The sequence below is a fragment of the Dunckerocampus dactyliophorus genome, chromosome 18, assembly GCF_027744805.1.
Source record: "Dunckerocampus dactyliophorus isolate RoL2022-P2 chromosome 18, RoL_Ddac_1.1, whole genome shotgun sequence".
NCBI lineage: Eukaryota > Metazoa > Chordata > Actinopteri > Syngnathiformes > Syngnathidae > Dunckerocampus > Dunckerocampus dactyliophorus.
Genome location: NC_072836.1, coordinates 11,431,573 through 11,451,574, shown reverse-complemented (window position 1 = coordinate 11,451,574; position 20,002 = coordinate 11,431,573). Strand labels below are relative to the sequence as shown.

Sequence of the window (20,002 nt, the reverse complement as noted above, 5' to 3'; positions counted from 1 at the left end):
ATTATGTAGTGCACGTGTACTTTAAAAAGCCGGAGCCAGGCGGCAATCATCAGTCATTCAAATTAACCTCAGTGCCCCTCGTTGTCCACAAGGGGTCACACATAAACAGCACAAGTCATAAATTACAATTAAGGTGGCTCCATGAATATATTTTCAAGGCAGACCATGTGTGTTCAAATTGGTTGGAGTTTTTGCATTTTGCGGTTTTCGACAGTTCTTTCCCCTCCTGAAGTCCTGACAGCCGTGAACCGAAACGCGAGGCGTGACGTCCTCCGACCGTCACGCCTTCCCTGTTCAGGCAGGCAAGTTCTCGCAAGCGTCACTCAAGTCTCCTCCAGCCTCCAATCCAAACATCCAATAGCTGCGCAACACAATTTTACTTTTTCTCCTGTGCAATGGCAGCCGAAGTAACACAATCCAAACATGACGAACCTTCTCCTCGTGCACTGGCTTAACAACTTTATCTGTCTTTATTCTCTGCACACACTTGGATCTCGGTCGCTTGTGTGACTTTGCATGCAGGGATGGCCGCAGCTAGGCTGGACTACGTTGCACCATGGTGGACATATTGGCTGCACAATTTCCCCCACTTCAACTTCTTGTTCAAGCCGGTGGACAACACTTTTAGACCGGAGCAGGATGACTATCAGCAGGTTGGTGCCTCTCAACTCCTCATTGTGACTCTTGAAAGTGCAATCATTTACTCTCTCAAGTGTCAAAACAGGAAGAAAAGCTCTCACATGATGACACATGACATGTATTAACGACCATGCTGGGAAATATTCCAGGTGCTAAACTTTTTTGTATTTATTGCTATCACCTTTGTCATGTGCCTAATCAATACACACGGCTTCATTGAGTTGATTTAAATGTGCATCAATGCACCGTGGCTGGAATCCCCTCTTTTTATTGGTCTTGAAAACAACAAGTAAACTAAAACAATTACGTAAAAAATGATGACTAATTTAGATTTATGTGCACACATATACTTATACTTCATTTATATTCATTCTATTCATTACACATTATTACAGTAAGTACACACAAAGCCAAACAAAGCCTTTTAAAGCTCAATTAAAAATACAAATAAATACAAATAAATACATAAATAATATGTACTATATGTAATATATAAATATAATATATACATGTTACAGTTGATCATATATATATCTATATATATATAAAGTGTTTTTATTTAAACACAATAAATTATAAAATAAAGTAAGTAATATATATAATAGTGATATTATTTCATTAATAATTATAATTGTTATTCAATTACATTATTATACAAATACTACTGTGTAATTTATCATGTATTTAATGGATAAAACCCATGTAATTCATGATGTACATATGGAAATAGAACGTATGTATAGATGTAAAAATAAAACACATGAAAAAGTGTAACTTAAGTAAAAACAATAATGTCGAATATTACATACAATTTGATTAATGTTCACATTTGTGTGTATCTAAAAATAAAGAATTTGCAGTGTATTATTAATAAAAGTAATATTTGCATTTCTATACAGTAAATGCATTTAAAAAATAACACACCAATATGTAGATATAAAATAATAGTTCTAAAAGTAAACGCGATGTTGCCATATGTATTTATACGAAGCAAACAGACAGCAGCATGGCCCGTATTGTCGTAAACTTCAACAAGAACATTTCCCATAAACAGTCTTTATCATTGTCCTCATTCCAATGTGCGTTATTGCACTAACACTGTGAGAACGACGCTAATGAACCACAGATTGTGTGTTATCTGAGTCATTCCAACTCAATTAGAGCATGTTCTTAAATTAATGAGTTGCCTCAAAGCAGAACAACTGTCTGTGACTCTAATTAGAAGTCACTTTTAATTCTATCTAGCTATCTATCTAGCTATCTATCTAGCTATCTATCTATCTATCTATCTAGCTAGCTATCTATCTAGCTATCTATCTATCTAGCTATCTATCTAGCTATCTAGCTATCTAGCTACTTACCTTATTGATGCTAAAGAACTAGAATATTCCAATATATTTATTGGGGTGTAACAGTTAGGAATGGGTACCTTTCATTTTTCAACCGATATAGTCCCAATGCCCGATACATGGGAGTCAGTATCTGTACTCAACTGTACCAATTTTCAGAACTTTTGTGTGCGTTTATGTGATAACATGTCAATAAATGCCTTCCAACGCCGATCACAAAAAAAGGTGTTAGCCACCTGTGGCTAGCCACCTGTGGCTAGCACTATTGCAGCCCACAGCCATCCTTTCGAGCAGTGTCAAAACAATAACAATCAATACCAATGCCGTGTGGAACTTAACTCCCAACACATGCCACAAAATGATTTGCGGAGTAGCACGTTACAAAGCTCTCTGGGCAAGAACTGGACTCGCTGGACAAAATGGGGGGGGGTAAGTCACTGAGTAGGTTTACATGCAGTCAAATAACCCTGTCATAACCGGAATATTAGCATTAACCCGGTTGTGCACGGCCATGTAAACAACAATAACCCTTTTGAAAAAACGGAATATGCTCATATTCCGGTTTTTAAAAACCTGAATATTACCCCTGGGTTACTCCTTTTCTAACCCGAAAATGGGGTCATGTATACTCCTATCGGAATATCCCGATCAAAAGGAACATTAATTTGTGTTCTGCGCATGTTCTATTCAAAAGGAGTCTTTGGCAGGAACTACTTGTAAACATGACGACACGCAAGCGAGGAGGAAACAAGCCACCTTGTTAGTCGGGAGAAAGACAGGAACATTATGTAAAAAGTACCGCAATAGCGAAATCTATCAGAACGTGAGCACGCAGGGTTTGGACGAACGCATCTTCAGAAGTGTCCGGGGCGCTGTGGGGATGTAGCATGGATATGGATGGCACAGCTCCGTTCTCGCCTTCCATTCATGAAGAAAGTGAGACAGAATAGAATCAAGCACGGGTGGTGGGTCAGTACCAGCACCAAAATGCAAACAAAGGCGTTCGTTATCCGGATATTTTGGATACAGGAAGAAGAAGCGGAAATGACGCACATTCTGTTATGACGTTTACCGTGCAAACATTGTCTGTGCAGTTTTTTTGTCACGCAGGTTATTCCGAATGTTTCAGAAACCGGAATATTGACCTTAACCCGAATATTGACTGCATGTGAACGTAGTCATTGTTGATGTAGTACACTGCTGATGGGGATGTCATAGCATTTCATGTCAAAAAAATCCAAACTATGCCTTTAACATATTTTCTCTGTATTTATGGGTTGTTTCTTGAACTTTTTCCCTTTTTATGACGGACTATCTTAGGAACTCCCTAATGACTTTTTCCTAAATGATTTCCACATGTTAGAACAGCACACGTATGCTCGGACTTCACTGAACGTCTCGCTATGGTTATGCCTGAGCTGGTGCCGACTGCAACCGGATGTGACATCACATGCAACCCAGCAATTGGTGCGTGTAAATGCGCTAAAATAGTCTTCGTTTTCTCCATTTTTCACACCTCAGTGTGAAGTCCCAGTTTTAATTCAAACTGGCCAAAAACTGTGTACCTCAGAATTGCAAGGGTGCGATGCTGGTTATTGTTTAGCTATGTTCGTAGAGGAAGAGGAGGCTACGTGCTCAGAGCGCTCCAGACGCCGTCAGTCTAACGGATAATATAACTTTCCACAGCTCTTTCGTCTTGTTGGTAATGTTTTATTGTGCGTTTAAATGAAATCTGCTTTGATTCTTCTGGTTATGGTGCTCCTCTGAGGCAATGAAAAAAATCGCCATGGTGATAGATTGCTTTGACTATTTCAATACAAGCTTTCTGCTTGAATACGTCAGTGATCTTGTCTAAATTGGTGTGTATGGACATTCCATTCTTACTTCATTAAATAACAATAACAATCATAAGCATATTGGTTGGAAATATATTCAAACGAAAAAAATGTGCGGCCACACTGTTCCGGATTAGTGAAATGTTGCATCCAGACGGGAACGGATCACTGACTGAAAACGATGTTATACACAAGGCACACCTACGTGTGGCGCTGTGAACAGACTCTCAGACGGAACCACGTGACACACCAAACCACAGAAGAAGAAAGAACGCATGTGCATAAGTCCCTCGTTTTCCGCTTTCCAAGGCTCTTCTAGACTTACGAGAGGTAGAATTACTTCTGTGAGTCATTATGGGGTATAAGACAACAAACTCTCAGGAGAATGTCGACTGGGGTGAGTCATGTCAGTGGAGATATTCAGATATTCCTTGTCATCAAAGCTCACTTCTGGTCACATGACGGTGACGGGGCGGCGTTGGGTTGGTGACGTCATGGTTTTTGTAAAACAGCCGTGTCGGCTGTCTACATGAAAACGACAAGCGTTTTCAGATTTTCCCACACTGGAAGCCGTTTTCAAAAAATAGGGCTTAGGGCAATAGGGCAATAGGCTTCAGGGCACCCAGAACGCCGTTTCCATGTGGATGAGAGCCCGAAACGATAAAATACTTTGCCATTTTAACCTGAGAACGTTTCCCTGTGGATTGCCCCTAAACTTAAGATTTTTGAAGATTTTTTTCAAAGATTTTTACAGTTTTATGTTTTGCATTTTGTTCCCTTACTGTACCTCAAATGAACCAAACCGTAACCTTAAAACCAAAGTAGTACAGAGCCATGATTAAGGAGTACCCTCATGAGGGAACGTTTGTGTAAGAGCAGTTCATATGGAGACTCTTATAGTCGATACAATCCTTTCTTTTGAGGGCATGTGTTTGTCTCCATCCGTCCCTCGTTTCCCCCAGGCTTTAAATGCTGCACACACTCTGGAATCACAAGACTGAATGAAAGCCGACGTGTCACATGATGCTTTTGCCTCCCACAGTTCCAACTCCTGCTCAGCTGCCCTATCTTTGCCCCTCAGCCCACCTACAGTACATATACCCGACACTTGCTGTGACTCACTGCTGATAATTGTGATAAACGAGCGAGGGACGGCTCTCTTGTATTGTTAAACACGAGTGCTTGGTGATACCGGTGTGATAATAATTGGTGTTTTCTCTGTGTGTCATCTGGCTTTTGGAGGGGCATTGGGTCGTTTCTTTACACATTGTTTTGGGAAAAAATATCAGTAAAATTGTTTTGTGGTTTTTGTACTCGCCGGGTTCCTTATGATTTGGTTTTCACCAAAATCTTGCCTTGGTTTTTGTACACTGTCTCGGTTTTCGTACAATATTTCACTTAACAAACAAATCCGTTTGCCCTGTACTGTGTTGTCCCGCAAAATTAAGTGTCCAAAAAAAGCACCATACGTGTTGGTGACTTACTGTCCGTGCATTTTTTATTGAGTGCGACTGCTAAATAACCGGCCACTTTGATAAAAATGGTGAGAAACACTGTTGAATTTCCTCAGGATGTACAGGAAGTCCGCATCAACAATAAGTTCTATCCATTCGTCATTCATAATTATTTAACATTGTTTTCTGCATGTAAAACTATAATTATTCTATGGGAAAAATTGGTTTTCGTATGTTTTCGGTTTTCTTTTTGGAACAAATTAATAACGAATGTACCACTGTATCAAATTAGCCCCTTACCTTGCAAGGTTATATTAAATTAGTGTTACAGGTCGTCTTGAATCATCCAGTCACTGTTTTTCATTGTAAATTATATACTGTTGTTTCAAATAACTGCATAACTTACTCTGATGTCTTATGTTCATTATTTGATGCTATCCTATTAAACCGGTATCGCTGATACCAGCTGGAATTTTACTCAGTATTGGAAAAGAATCAGTGGAATCGCACATCGCTAATGATGAGGGCGCATGCATGAAGTGCAAAACGGTTGCTCCGAAGCACACCAGATGTCACGAGACCAGAAAGTGATCACAAATTAGCCGCATCACCGCATAAGCCGCAGGGTTCAGTGTCAGAAAAAAGTAAGAAAAGAAAAAAGCTTATACACTGGAAATTAATAATAGTTTTATTATTGATAATTAGTAATAATAATAATAATAAATAATAATAATGTAAAAAATGTCCCACTTCAATTTATTTCCTGTTACATACAGTATATTGGATTAACAGTATATCGGGTGATACCGACGTCTTGATAGTAATTGTTGCATCTGGTGTCTTCTCTGTCTGTCAGTCTGTGGTGGTTCTAGCTTGCGGAGGAGCAGTGGGCCTTGGCGTGAGTCTCCTTGCCTTGACCATCTACCTGGTGTTCCTTTGCGGCTGCCGTAAGGATGTGGACGAGGACACCAAAAGGCCGGAAAGGACCTGCTGTGTGACCTGGGCGGCTGTCGTCACGGGTCTCATCATATGGTGAGTCGGGAATGGTCCAATGGATAAAAAGATACATGAGTTACTTGCTAACTTCCTAACGCTACATACTGTACTAAACCCTCAGTTTGGGTTGATAATGTACCACTCCAGCCCTATAACGTGGCAGCAGCGCACACTCCAAAAATACAAAAAAAAACCTCCGTCCCAAAACAATTCCGTCTGCTCTTGGCCAGATAATCAGAGAAAATAAGAAATATTAGACATAAATAAGATAACAGAGTCACATGTTAGCAGTTGCTTGTTGTTTTTTTCTTGACAGCGTACTTCCTGCCGTGGCTATTGTCTCATTGTATTGTAATGGCGGCTTTAAATGGCTTTACAGTTGTATTACCTAATATAGTAGATCATGATCATACATTTGCTTCATAAAAATACCTCCTCAAAAAATAAGACCGCACAAATCGCTCGTATCTTCATCCTCGACGGATCATCTTGTTTACGTGTGTTGCACAGCGGAAGGAGATGCGAGCGTCTTCATCACGTACCGTACACACGAATGGACAGGCGACAGTGCACAGGGGCAGGGTGGGAGACAAATACCACGCAGAATACAAATACTTTTAATGAAAGGCGTTAAACGTTACTCGATTCAGTCTGCCTGTCTGTGACCTCATCGCCATGCGCCAGCAGACAACTAAACATAGCAGGGTGGATGGCAGAGGACAAGCTGGCGAGCGAGAAATAATTAAGCCACCATTGCGGTCCAGTGTGTGGAAACACTTTGGCTTTTGCAAAGAGGGAGATGTTCTAAAGAAGTCGCTCGCTATTTGTAGGATATGTGACGGCCAAGTACAGTAAAATACCACAGCAACACGACAAATCTCTCCAGCCACCTACTAAGGCGGCAAGGGATTTCACACAATGCTGACCTTCCAGGCACCTCCTGCAGTAGCAAGTAGCAGGTACACCTACTGTTAATTCAACCTGAAGAGATGTTGGTTGCACTTTATTTTGATATTATCCATCCATCCATCCATTTTCCTCCGCTTATCCGGGTCCAGCAGCAGTCTCAGTAGGGAAGCCCAGACTTCCCAGTCCCCAGCCACCTGCTCCATCTCCACCGGGAGGACACCAAGGCGTTCCCAGGCCAGCTGTGAGACATAATCCCTCCAGCGTGTCCTCGGTCTGCCTTCTCCCGGGTGGGCATGCCCGGAACACCTCACCATGGAGGCGTCCGGGAGGCATCCGGACTAGATGCCCGAGCCACCTCAACCGGCTCCTCTGGCTCTCTCATTTTGATATGAATATTGTATTGTTTTTACGTTGAAAACAAAGGCAGAACTAGCAGGTAAAGCTACTGCTGAAATGTTTGCACTTAATGTACTTTTATTGAAAATTTCTTGAATATTGAAAATGAGAGCAGAAAAGGTTAACCTGAAGTGATGGTTGCACTTTAATGCATTTGCCATTAATTTGTGTTTACTTGTTTGTTTATATCCATAATTTATACCTGATTCCCTTACAAAAAACAATGGGAATCTAGGAAACTTCACCTGCACTGTCCAGTACTCAGGTATTTATTTCACAGTCACAGTCACACTGGTTGAAATTTGGCTAAAAAGTTACTGAATCGATTTAAAGTTACTGAATCGTTTCCGACGGTATTGTTATAAATCAGTGGTGGGCAAACTACGGCCCGGGGGCCACATGCGGCCCGCCAAGCGTTTGAATCCGACCCGCCAGTTGCTTTCAAAGTATTTAAACCTTTAACATCCATCCAAGCCTGCAACATGACTTGCCAGTAGTCAGAGTCAATCTGAAGCAACCTTTTGATGGTTTAGGTAGCTTAAAATGCTCCTGCAAAAGGGACGCAAGCACATACATATAGCATAGATTGTATGACATTATAATTCCAGGTGGGCTGTTAGAATTCTAAGTGCAAAATAGAGTGCATGTATCAAATACTGTATATACGTAGTCAGGCCGCCCAACCAATTTTATTAACTCAATGCCGCCCGCGAGTCAAAAAGTTTGCCCACCCCTGTTCTAAATAAACCAATATCGTCCTTGAATCGTATCGGCAACCACGAATAGTGATACAAATGGAATCGTTATTAAAATGAACCCTTCCACCCCAGCAAGATCATTTATTAATTAATTACTTTGTGGAAAAACCACGATAAAGTGAGGCAGCAGTGTTCGAACTGCGATGCAGCAAGGGACGACGGTACATCGTCAGCTCAAACCAACCAGTCATCCTCTTCCAAAAATGATCGGCCTTTTATTATTATTTTGGTCTTTTATTTTATTATTTCATGTTTGTAGCAAGCAGTTGCAGGCACGCAAGTCTCTGTTGTGACGCTAAGTGAGCGGGCATGATGTTGTTTAGCCGTTTAGCCATTCTTCCAACTCCGCCCTCGCATCTCTGTGAAGTGGTTTTGACAATTTCTTGCATCTTCACAGCTGCGTACGACATCCGATTCAAAATTACTTTAATGGGAGACGTTGGCTGACTAATTCTTAAAGTCTGACTTTAATAAAACGCTTTTATAACTTGGAAACTTTATGTCATTGATTTAACGTTCCCAGTTATTTTTTTTTAGGCAAGACTTTAATTGGCCTTGCTTGAAAATGTGCATGTTACATATTTCTGATGAACAAAGAAGGATTGTACACAAACACAAGATGCTGATAAAAGGACATCTGTACGTTTAACCGTGCGTTATACGAGAGATGAACACGAGGCTTTTAGGCCTTTTAACACTTTAATAGACATTTTGGTTGAGTTATTGCGCTCATAACAAACAAACCTCATATGTCAGCAAGCATTTTTAGTACAGTATATCTTTTCAAGGGACAATACTTGTGTGTTGTCATCGTACAGCTTGTGTAGCCAGATTTACTATCCGCCTCAACACAGAGGCATTATTGTCTAAATAACTGGCAACACAAGGGAGAAGCAAGTTAATTGAGTCTTGCCTATAAGCATGGTGATGCCGTCATGGTCTGGGGATGCACGGCGACCGCTCGCAACTTGACTGGGCCGCATGGCAGTTTTTGAACACAATAACGAGCCCAAACACACCTGCAAGATCAGAAGTGCCTTGCTGAAGGAAGCTGAAGATGTTTAGGGGTGTACCCACTTTTGCGAGATACAACAATCCCTCGTTTATCGCGGTTAATTGCTTCCACACCCGACTGTGGTGAGTGAATTTCTGAGAAGTATGCTTTGATATTTATAAACAGAATACTTTCGTAGTTATGGCATAGAAAACTAAACTTCTAAATGTGTTTTGTAAGATTATTAGAGCCCTGTCGACATGGAATAACACCCATATAGTTCTTATTGCCCAATATAGTAGACATCATCAGAAAAAATAAGACATAAGTAAAACTCATGTTCATGTGTGTTGCAGTAAATGTTTTATGTGTGGAGGATAATATCGAGATATTATCGTTATCGTGAACCATGCATCACGTATCATACCGTATTGTGGGGTACCCTGAGATTCCCAGCCCACTTCCCAATATTTCATGTGGCTCAGCCCCACCAAGACCCTACCTCCAGCGGCCCCCAGGTAATTTGGGTTTGAGACCACTGCTCTACACAGTGCCATAGGTAAGCTTAGTTTTAATGAAATCATTTTTAATTATATGGGTTAAGGTTTTCTGCTTTTTATACAAGACTCTGGTGAATTGAATTAGATCCTCATATCGTAATACCCTACATCCCAAAAATATTGTGATACATGCTAAGGTCCATATATCGCCCGACCCTAATTCATATGTCTACGGGGTAGCGGGAATGTAAAAAAACACAGAAATAGCAGCAGGGAGACGCGGCAGTTTGCTTACGCGAGATGTTCTTTACAGCCACATCGAGAAGCTAACTGCTGATGCTGTATGCATTAGTTTCACTACAGATGTGTTTTAATGCCACGACAGGAGATACGTGATGTTACACATATCAGTATCGGTTGATATCGGAGTTGGACAATCAATGTAGGTATATCAGCAAAAAAGCCAATATCTAGAGTAATAACAGCAATTATAACAGCATGAGTTATTAATTACTATATGTTTGAAAAACCATGATAGAGTGAAGCCACGAAATTCGAATGGTGATGTGGCGAGGGACGACTGTAATGTCTTTTAAGCTCTTGATGCTGCAGTTTGACTGAAAATTGGGAAATACGACATTTCAGGCTATTTCCACACGAAAACTGTTTTTTTTTTATGCATACAGTGGATCCTTGAGTAGCGTCATTAATTTGTTCCAAAAGGTCCGACTAACTGGACGGACTCTCAATTTTTCTCGCAAGAAATAATGTAAATCCAATTCATGCGTTCCGGAAAGCCAAAAACATGAACACAAAACATGTTTTTATAGTTTTACTTGCAGAAAATGATTTGGTAAATGCATATAAATACATATAAAATACATTCAGTATAAATAATGAAAGAAAGGGATTCAAGTTGAAGGCGTGATTGTTGTCAAAGTGATACAGTGGCAGTGAGATCAACACGGACACCACCTTCGTGTTTTGCCATGAATTATTTTTTTAATTCAACAGTGTTTCTCCACCTCAAGTCTCTGCTTTTTTTTTTTTTTAACACAGCAGCATTTCGATAAAGAGGGCGCCTTTGGCAACAACCATATCTTCAACTGAGCTGACTTCTGGTTCCTGTCTCCCTGTAGTAGCAAGCTAATAGGCTGCTAAAAAGGATGTTTTATGATAAAAATACATTAGGAACACAGTTGAAGTCACGTAGTTGAAGTTTTGGTTGAACAGTTTTGGACAAGACCCGATCGGATCTCTAGCTGGTTGGACAACTTTGACCAGCTTTGACTTTTAGAAGAATGGCGTGAGACATTTTGCATGTCCAGGCCACCGTTATTGTGTTTGACGGAGCTGCTCAGCCACACATTAAAAGCTTCCTTTATATATGCCTGTTTTGTACAACATAACTACCGTCATGGAGGCTGTTCTTCACGCTTTCATGGTTTTTCCAAAATATATTATCAGGCTGTGTTGTGGTTGAATACGGCCGATTACTAGTAAGTAAATATGCATATTTAAGCAAATGTTACATATTTTTTTACTTAAATTAAGCATTTTCTAGCATAAAAATGTTTAAATTAACTAAAATACAGATATATGGCATTCAGAAGACGCATTCAAAGACAGTGTGAATGCTATGTAGTCTTCTCCACTGGTCACTAGGTGTCAGTAATGTTACTGTAATGTTTGGTGAGACACACAAACACCAGACTCGATCGCTGGAACAAGAGATTTTTATTGCATGTTTGAATTATCTCACAACAGGCACAATAATCCCTCACACGAGTTACTGTGCAGCTGCAAGATAAAACTCCACTCCAAACCCTCGACATCACTTCATGTCCATTAAAAAAACATATTTACAAGGTCGTAAACAGGGTTTCTATGTTCCAACTACAAAAATATTCCAGTTATAAATAAGGAGTCCTACTTTGAGGAAATTCACTTATCACTGTCGGGTCTGGAACCAGTTAAACATGATAAAACGAGGGATTACTGTCACGATCTATGTGTTAGCCTGCGTGACAGTTTAGTGTGTTTACACTTTTATGCCTTAGTTCCTGTTCTATGCTCTTATTTTGGTAGTACTTCCTGTTTTGCCTGGTTTGTGTCCGCCTGCTTTGCTTTCTTCTTTATCTCTTGCACCTGTTGCTAATTTGAGTTGTCCTATTTAGTTCAGGTGCATGCATCTTTCTTGTTGGTTGCATTTCGTTTGTGTCGGTGTCTGTGTAAGCCTGACACGCTACTGCAAAGCGTTCTTTATCGAGTTCCTGCCGCTGCGCTGCAGCCATCATTAAAGATAAGTTTTTCCTGCAACGAGTGCCTGCTTTCTGCATACTGGGGTCATCGCCACTATGCCAAGAACAAGACGTGACAGAATGCAACAACCAGAAGAAGATGACCTCGCAGAGAGCGATTTCTGGACCTGGCAGATCCTAAAGGCTATGGAAGAGGAGTGCACAATGTTCTCTCCAGAGGAGCTGGAGGACATGGTGCGGGGACCGGACGGCACGCTTATTCCTATGGCGTGGGTTTACCTGGGACCCGCCAAAGACACATCTGACCATCCGCGACGCCAAGGCATGTTTGGACCGGCTCCAGCGAGAGGTTCACGGCGTAAAAAGGTGAAGCCACTCAACTCCTCCTCGCCACGCCAAGCAGAGGTGCAACTCCCTCCTTGCAATGTTGCTGAGTGCCGGCTGATGGCTCAGCCCATTACGGTCCCCGCTCAGCGTCAGCACGACGAGCTCTGGCTGCCCCCCTCCTCCGTTTCTCCGCTTCCCACGCAACGTCAAGAGGAGGTCAGTCTCCCTCAGATTCCCGCGTCCCGAAGCTCCGAGCTCCAACTGCCCTCCGTTGTTTCCAAGTTGCTTCCCAGGCAACGTCAAGAGGTCAGTTCTCCTCCCACCCCTGCACCTCGGCTCAAAAAGTGCCCACTCCACGCGGTGTGAAGTCACAGACTCCGCTGGAGCCTACACCACACAGCTTCAAGCTTCAGTCCCTCCCGGTGTCCGTGCCGTGTTGCTTGAAGTCACAGACTCCCCCAGAGGCCACACCTGGCTGCCTCGAACCTCATAACCCCCCTGTGCCCACCCCGCGGCATTTCAAGCCCGTTCCAAGACCACGCCTGAGGCCACCTGCAGTTCCGTTCGGGAGGTCAGAGCAGGTGGAACTACTGACCCACCTCCAAGCCCCCCTCCTCCCTTCCCTGGTTCCGCCTATGGCAGTGAACGGCGTCTGGGATCCGCCTTCGGAAGGGGGGGCTAGTACTACCAGCTGTGAGTTGGACGTGCATTCCGTCCCGCTTGTGGAAGAGAGGGATGGTGCCATTAGTTCTGCGTCTGAGGAACTCCAGTATGCTCCCGCACCTGCTAGCCAAGACGCAGGGCTCGCTGTAGCTGATCAGGAAGCACAGTCCACTCCTGCTCTTACAAGCGAAGACACACAGCTCACTCCTGCCGCTGCAAGCCAAGACGCACAGCTAGCTCCTGCCGCTGCAAGCCAAGACGCACAGCTCACTCCTGCCGCTGCAAGCCAAGACGCACAGCTAGCTCCTGCCGCTGCAAGCCAAGACGCACAGCTAGCTCCTGCCGCTGCAAGCCAAGACGCACAGCTAGCTCCTGCCGCTGCAAGCCAAGACGCACAGCTAGCTCCTGCCGCTGCTAGCCAAGACGCACAGCTAGCTTCTGCCGCTGCTAGCCAAGACGCACAGCTAGCTCCTGCCGCTGCTAGCCAAGACACACTGCTCACTTCTGTTCCTGCAACACTGGACGCAGGGCCCACTTGTCCACATTCAAGCATGAACGCAAATCTCAGTCCTCCACCTGTAAGTCAAGATGCGGGGCTCACTGCGTTGATAAGAGACTTACAGCCCACTCCTTTGTCTGCTAGCCAAGACACACAGCTAGTTCCTGCCACTGCAAGCCAAGACAAACTTCTCGCCCCTGTTCCTGCAACACTGGACGCAGGGCCCACCTCTCCACATTCAAGCTTGAACGCAAAGATCATTCTTCCACCTGGAAGTCAAGATGCGGAGCTCACTGCATCAGGAAAAGACTCACAGCTTGTTCCTCCTGCTAGCCAAAACGCACAGCTTAGTCCTCTACCTGGAAGTCAAGCTGCAGGGCTCGTGGCAGCAAGCCAGGAACAGCAGCCCGCTTCGCCTATTCCTCCTCCTTCGAGTCCAGAGGACGAGACTCCTGCATATGTTCCGCCTTCAGTTCCCGTCCTGGCGTCTCCAATACGCCACCGTGCCCCAACTCTCGTTCCTATTCTGGCATCTCCCACGCGCCAGTTGTCCTCTGCTGAAGTCCCTGCCACTGCTCAGCTCTCCTGCCAGCTCCGCCAGGCTCACCATCCTGGCCGTCCTCCGGAGAGGTTCCGCCACTCACTCCGCCGGACCTGCCATTCTAGCCGACCGCCGGAGGGGTCCCAACTCCTTTGCCAGGCTCACCATCCTGGCCGCCCTCCGGAGAGGGGTTCCGCCACTTACTCCGCCGGACCTGCCGTTCTAGCCGACCGCCGGATGGGTCCCAACTCCTCTGCCAGGCTCACCATCCTGGCCGTCCGCCGGAGGGGTCGTGCCGCTGACCCACCACCGGTCCTCCCACCACCCATCCCTCCTTTTTTTCTTTTGTTGTGACTTTGGACTTTTCGGACGTCTAGGATCCGTCCTTGAGGGGGGAGTACTGTCACGATCTATGTGTTAGCCTGCGTGACAGTTTAGTGTGTTTACACTTTTATGCCTTAGTTCCTGTTCTATGCTCTTATTTTGGTAGTACTTCCTGTTTTGCCTGGTTTGTGTCTGCCTGCTTTGCTTTCTTCTTTATCTCTTGCACCTGTTGCTAATTTGAGTTGTCCTATTTAGTTCAGGTGCGTGCATCTTTCTTGTTGGTTGCATTTCGTTTGTGTCGGTGTCTGTGTAAGCCTGAGACGCTACTGCAAAGCGTTCTTTATCGAGTTCCTGCCGCTGCGCTGCAGCCATCATTAAAGATAAGTTTTTCCTGCAACGAGTGCCTGCTTTCTGCATACTGGGGTCATCGCCACTATGCCAAGAACAAGACGTGACAATTACTGTACTTAAAAGTAACTCTGCATTGCTATCGGTATCTCTTCCCGTCACTCGCCGTGAGTTATTGTGCCGCCTACAGAAAAGACTTAATTGATGCTTGTGATTGGCTAAAATTGCTTCACACTTCATGGCTGCAGCACTGCCATAACATGACTGATGTGTTTTTTACGTGGACTAAGATCCACTGGTGTGGATGAAGTTGTTTTTTTTAACACTGGAGAGGGCAAAATGAGCGTAATATTGAAATATCCGTGTTTGTGTGGACAAAGATAAAGATTTGTTAAAAAAAAATTCAAAAAATGGAAAAAAGGAGAATCCAATCTAATAATCTAATCACAAACAAAATAAATACTAGTGGAAGCCCCAAGTAGTATACTTTATGTATTTTCCAGCAGTCTTGAGTGGCACATAACTCCTCCGGTTTATTGTATTCGTCTGAACAGTCTCTCTTTTCATAAACCATCAATGTTACTGGCCCATGATGTCCCCTCTCAAGTTATCCCTGTGCCAATACTGTACTCCTCTCATATGTCTTCAGATTGGCTACAGATTGGCATGCATCTTTCTTGTTGGTTGCATTTCGTTTGTGTCGGTGTCTGTGTAAGCCTGACACGCTACTGCAAAGCGTTCTTTATCGAGTTCCTGCCGCTGCGCTGCAGCCATCATTAAAGATAAGTTTTTCCTGCAACGAGTGCCTGCTTTCTGCATACTGGGGTCATCGCCACTATGCCAAGAACAAGACGTGACAGAATGCAACAACCAGAAGAAGATGACCTCGCAGAGAGCGATTTCTGGACCTGGCAGATCCTAAAGGCTATGGAAGAGGAGTGCACAATGTTCTCTCCAGAGGAGCTGGAGGACATGGTGCGGGGACCGGACGGCACGCTTATTCCTATGGCGTGGGTTTACCTGGGACCCGCCAAAGACACATCTGACCATCCGCGACGCCAAGGCATGTTTGGACCGGCTCCAGCGAGAGGTTCACGGCGTAAAAAGGTGAAGCCACTCAACTCCTCCTCGCCACGCCAAGCAGAGGTGCAACTCCCTCCTTGCAATGTTGCTGAGTGCCGGCTGATGGCTCAGCCCATTACGGTCCCCGCTCAGCGTCAGCACGACGAGCTCTGGCTGCCCCCCTCCTCCGTTTCTCCGCTTCCCACGCAACGTCAAGAGGAGGTCAGTCTCCCTCAGATTCCCGCGTCCCGAAGCTCCGAGCTCCAACTGCCCTCCGTTGTTTCCAAGTTGCTTCCCAGGCAACGTCAAGAGGTCAGTTCTCCTCCCACCCCTGCACCTCGGCTCAAAAAGTGCCCACTCCACGCGGTGTGAAGTCACAGACTCCGCTGGAGCCTACACCACACAGCTTCAAGCTTCAGTCCCTCCCGGTGTCCGTGCCGTGTTGCTTGAAGTCACAGACTCCCCCAGAGGCCACACCTGGCTGCCTCGAACCTCATAACCCCCCTGTGCCCACCCCGCGGCATTTCAAGCCCGTTCCAAGACCACGCCTGAGGCCACCTGCAGTTCCGTTCGGGAGGTCAGAGCAGGTGGAACTACTGACCCACCTCCAAGCCCCCCTCCTCCCTTCCCTGGTTCCGCCTATGGCAGTGAACGGCGTCTGGGATCCGCCTTCGGAAGGGGGGGCTAGTACTACCAGCTGTGAGTTGGACGTGCATTCCGTCCCGCTTGTGGAAGAGAGGGATGGTGCCATTAGTTCTGCGTCTGAGGAACTCCAGTATGCTCCCGCACCTGCTAGCCAAGACGCAGGGCTCGCTGTAGCTGATCAGGAAGCACAGTCCACTCCTGCTCTTACAAGCGAAGACACACAGCTCACTCCTGCCGCTGCAAGCCAAGACGCACAGCTAGCTCCTGCCGCTGCAAGCCAAGACGCACAGCTCACTCCTGCCGCTGCAAGCCAAGACGCACAGCTAGCTCCTGCCGCTGCAAGCCAAGACGCACAGCTAGCTCCTGCCGCTGCAAGCCAAGACGCACAGCTAGCTCCTGCCGCTGCAAGCCAAGACGCACAGCTAGCTCCTGCCGCTGCTAGCCAAGACGCACAGCTAGCTTCTGCCGCTGCTAGCCAAGACGCACAGCTAGCTCCTGCCGCTGCTAGCCAAGACACACTGCTCACTTCTGTTCCTGCAACACTGGACGCAGGGCCCACTTGTCCACATTCAAGCATGAACGCAAATCTCAGTCCTCCACCTGTAAGTCAAGATGCGGGGCTCACTGCGTTGATAAGAGACTTACAGCCCACTCCTTTGTCTGCTAGCCAAGACACACAGCTAGTTCCTGCCACTGCAAGCCAAGACAAACTTCTCGCCCCTGTTCCTGCAACACTGGACGCAGGGCCCACCTCTCCACATTCAAGCTTGAACGCAAAGATCATTCTTCCACCTGGAAGTCAAGATGCGGAGCTCACTGCATCAGGAAAAGACTCACAGCTTGTTCCTCCTGCTAGCCAAAACGCACAGCTTAGTCCTCTACCTGGAAGTCAAGCTGCAGGGCTCGTGGCAGCAAGCCAGGAACAGCAGCCCGCTTCGCCTATTCCTCCTCCTTCGAGTCCAGAGGACGAGACTCCTGCATATGTTCCGCCTTCAGTTCCCGTCCTGGCGTCTCCAATACGCCACCGTGCCCCAACTCTCGTTCCTATTCTGGCATCTCCCACGCGCCAGTTGTCCTCTGCTGAAGTCCCTGCCACTGCTCAGCTCTCCTGCCAGCTCCGCCAGGCTCACCATCCTGGCCGTCCTCCGGAGAGGTTCCGCCACTCACTCCGCCGGACCTGCCATTCTAGCCGACCGCCGGAGGGGTCCCAACTCCTTTGCCAGGCTCACCATCCTGGCCGCCCTCCGGAGAGGGGTTCCGCCACTTACTCCGCCGGACCTGCCGTTCTAGCCGACCGCCGGATGGGTCCCAACTCCTCTGCCAGGCTCACCATCCTGGCCGTCCGCCGGAGGGGTCGTGCCGCTGACCCACCACCGGTCCTCCCACCACCCATCCCTCCTTTTTTTCTTTTGTTGTGACTTTGGACTTTTCGGACGTCTAGGATCCGTCCTTGAGGGGGGAGTACTGTCACGATCTATGTGTTAGCCTGCGTGACAGTTTAGTGTGTTTACACTTTTATGCCTTAGTTCCTGTTCTATGCTCTTATTTTGGTAGTACTTCCTGTTTTGCCTGGTTTGTGTCTGCCTGCTTTGCTTTCTTCTTTATCTCTTGCACCTGTTGCTAATTTGAGTTGTCCTATTTAGTTCAGGTGCGTGCATCTTTCTTGTTGGTTGCATTTCGTTTGTGTCGGTGTCTGTGTAAGCCTGAGACGCTACTGCAAAGCGTTCTTTATCGAGTTCCTGCCGCTGCGCTGCAGCCATCATTAAAGATAAGTTTTTCCTGCAACGAGTGCCTGCTTTCTGCATACTGGGGTCATCGCCACTATGCCAAGAACAAGACGTGACAATTACTGTACTTAAAAGTAACTCTGCATTGCTATCGGTATCTCTTCCCGTCACTCGCCGTGAGTTATTGTGCCGCCTACAGAAAAGACTTAATTGATGCTTGTGATTGGCTAAAATTGCTTCACACTTCATGGCTGCAGCACTGCCATAACATGACTGATGTGTTTTTTACGTGGACTAAGATCCACTGGTGTGGATGAAGTTGTTTTTTTTAACACTGGAGAGGGCAAAATGAGCGTAATATTGAAATATCCGTGTTTGTGTGGACAAAGATAAAGATTTGTTAAAAAAAAATTCAAAAAATGGAAAAAAGGAGAATCCAATCTAATAATCTAATCACAAACAAAATAAATACTAGTGGAAGCCCCAAGTAGTATACTTTATGTATTTTCCAGCAGTCTTGAGTGGCACATAACTCCTCCGGTTTATTGTATTCGTCTGAACAGTCTCTCTTTTCATAAACCATCAATGTTACTGGCCCATGATGTCCCCTCTCAAGTTATCCCTGTGCCAATACTGTACTCCTCTCATATGTCTTCAGATTGGCTACAGAATGAACAAGGGGCCACATCGTCCGTCTGGAATATAAATGTCTTGTCTACTGTAGTTGAGTTGGAATAACTGCTGGCGAGTCATACACTCCTGATCAAAGTTTTAAGACCAGCTGAAAAATTGCAAAATTTAACATTTTGCACTGTTGGACCTTAAGGAGGTTCTAAGTAGAGCTTCAAAATGCAAAAAGAAGAAATGGGAGTCAGACAAAAACGGTTTGAGTAAGAAATTCATTGCAAACAACCGTTCATTAACTTTTAGACTATACCTCCAAAAAACAAAACAACCCCCCCCCCCCCAAAATAGAAATAAAATGTTCAGAAAAGGACTCAGTAATGAGTAGCTGCACTGTTCTTGTTAATTATTTCAAAATGCTTGATGCCAGCTCGTGGAAATGTTGCTCCAGGTGGTGAAGAAGGTTTCACGGAGGGCAGCCACTGTCTGGAACTGATGTCCATTTTTCTTCCTTTCTAGATAAGGGGAACATGCAGGGTGGTCCAAAATTCGTCTGGAAGAAAGTTTTTTTTTGTTTTCCTTTGCCGTCAAGAGATCATAAAAGTGTGAATACCTGACAGAAAATGACATTGACTGTGATTGGCTGGTGACCAGTCCAGGGTGTACCCCGCCTCTCACCCGAAGTTAGCTGGGACAGGCTCCAGCCAACCCCCACGATCCTAATGAGGACAAGCGGCATAGACAATGAATGAATGAATGAATGAAAATGACATCAAATCCACATTTTTGTGAAGATTTTGCCTTCAAAAGGCTGTGGTCTTAAACTTTTGATCAGCTGATAACAGCCTATTTTAATGCTCAAAAACTATTTATTTAAAACCATTTATTCTTTATGCCTTTTGAAGCTCTACGTAGGATCTCCTGAAGATACAACAGTGCGAAATGTAAATTCTTGCAATTTTTCAACTGGTCTTAACATTTTGATCAGGAGTGTGTTTAGCTGAACAACCAGCGTACAGGACAGGACTATTATTGGTAACCAGATGGAAGTAGTTTAAAGGCAAAGACGGCGGTATTCATTATATGCTTACAAGGTTAGAGCAACGTGACACAGCAACCGTTCACATCTTCCTTCCTAATAATCTTCCTTG

The 20,002-nt window shown here is 45.1% G+C and overlaps 1 protein-coding gene across 2 annotated transcripts in view; it reads left to right on the top strand.

The window, feature by feature from the left end:
* Positions 1-328: 328 nt before the first annotated feature.
* The window catches only part of LOC129171150 (protein tweety homolog 2-like), a 64,592-nt gene continuing 44,918 nt past the window's right edge, over positions 329-20,002 (top strand). For both annotated transcript variants that reach the window (XR_008566743.1, XM_054759545.1), the window contains exons 1-2: positions 329-653; positions 6,134-6,309. Coding sequence is in view for 1 of the 2 variants with exons in the window: in XM_054759545.1 (XP_054615520.1) it covers positions 525-653; positions 6,134-6,309 (305 nt within the window). In the remaining variant the exon portion in view is untranslated. The remainder of the gene's footprint in view (positions 654-6,133; positions 6,310-20,002) is intronic.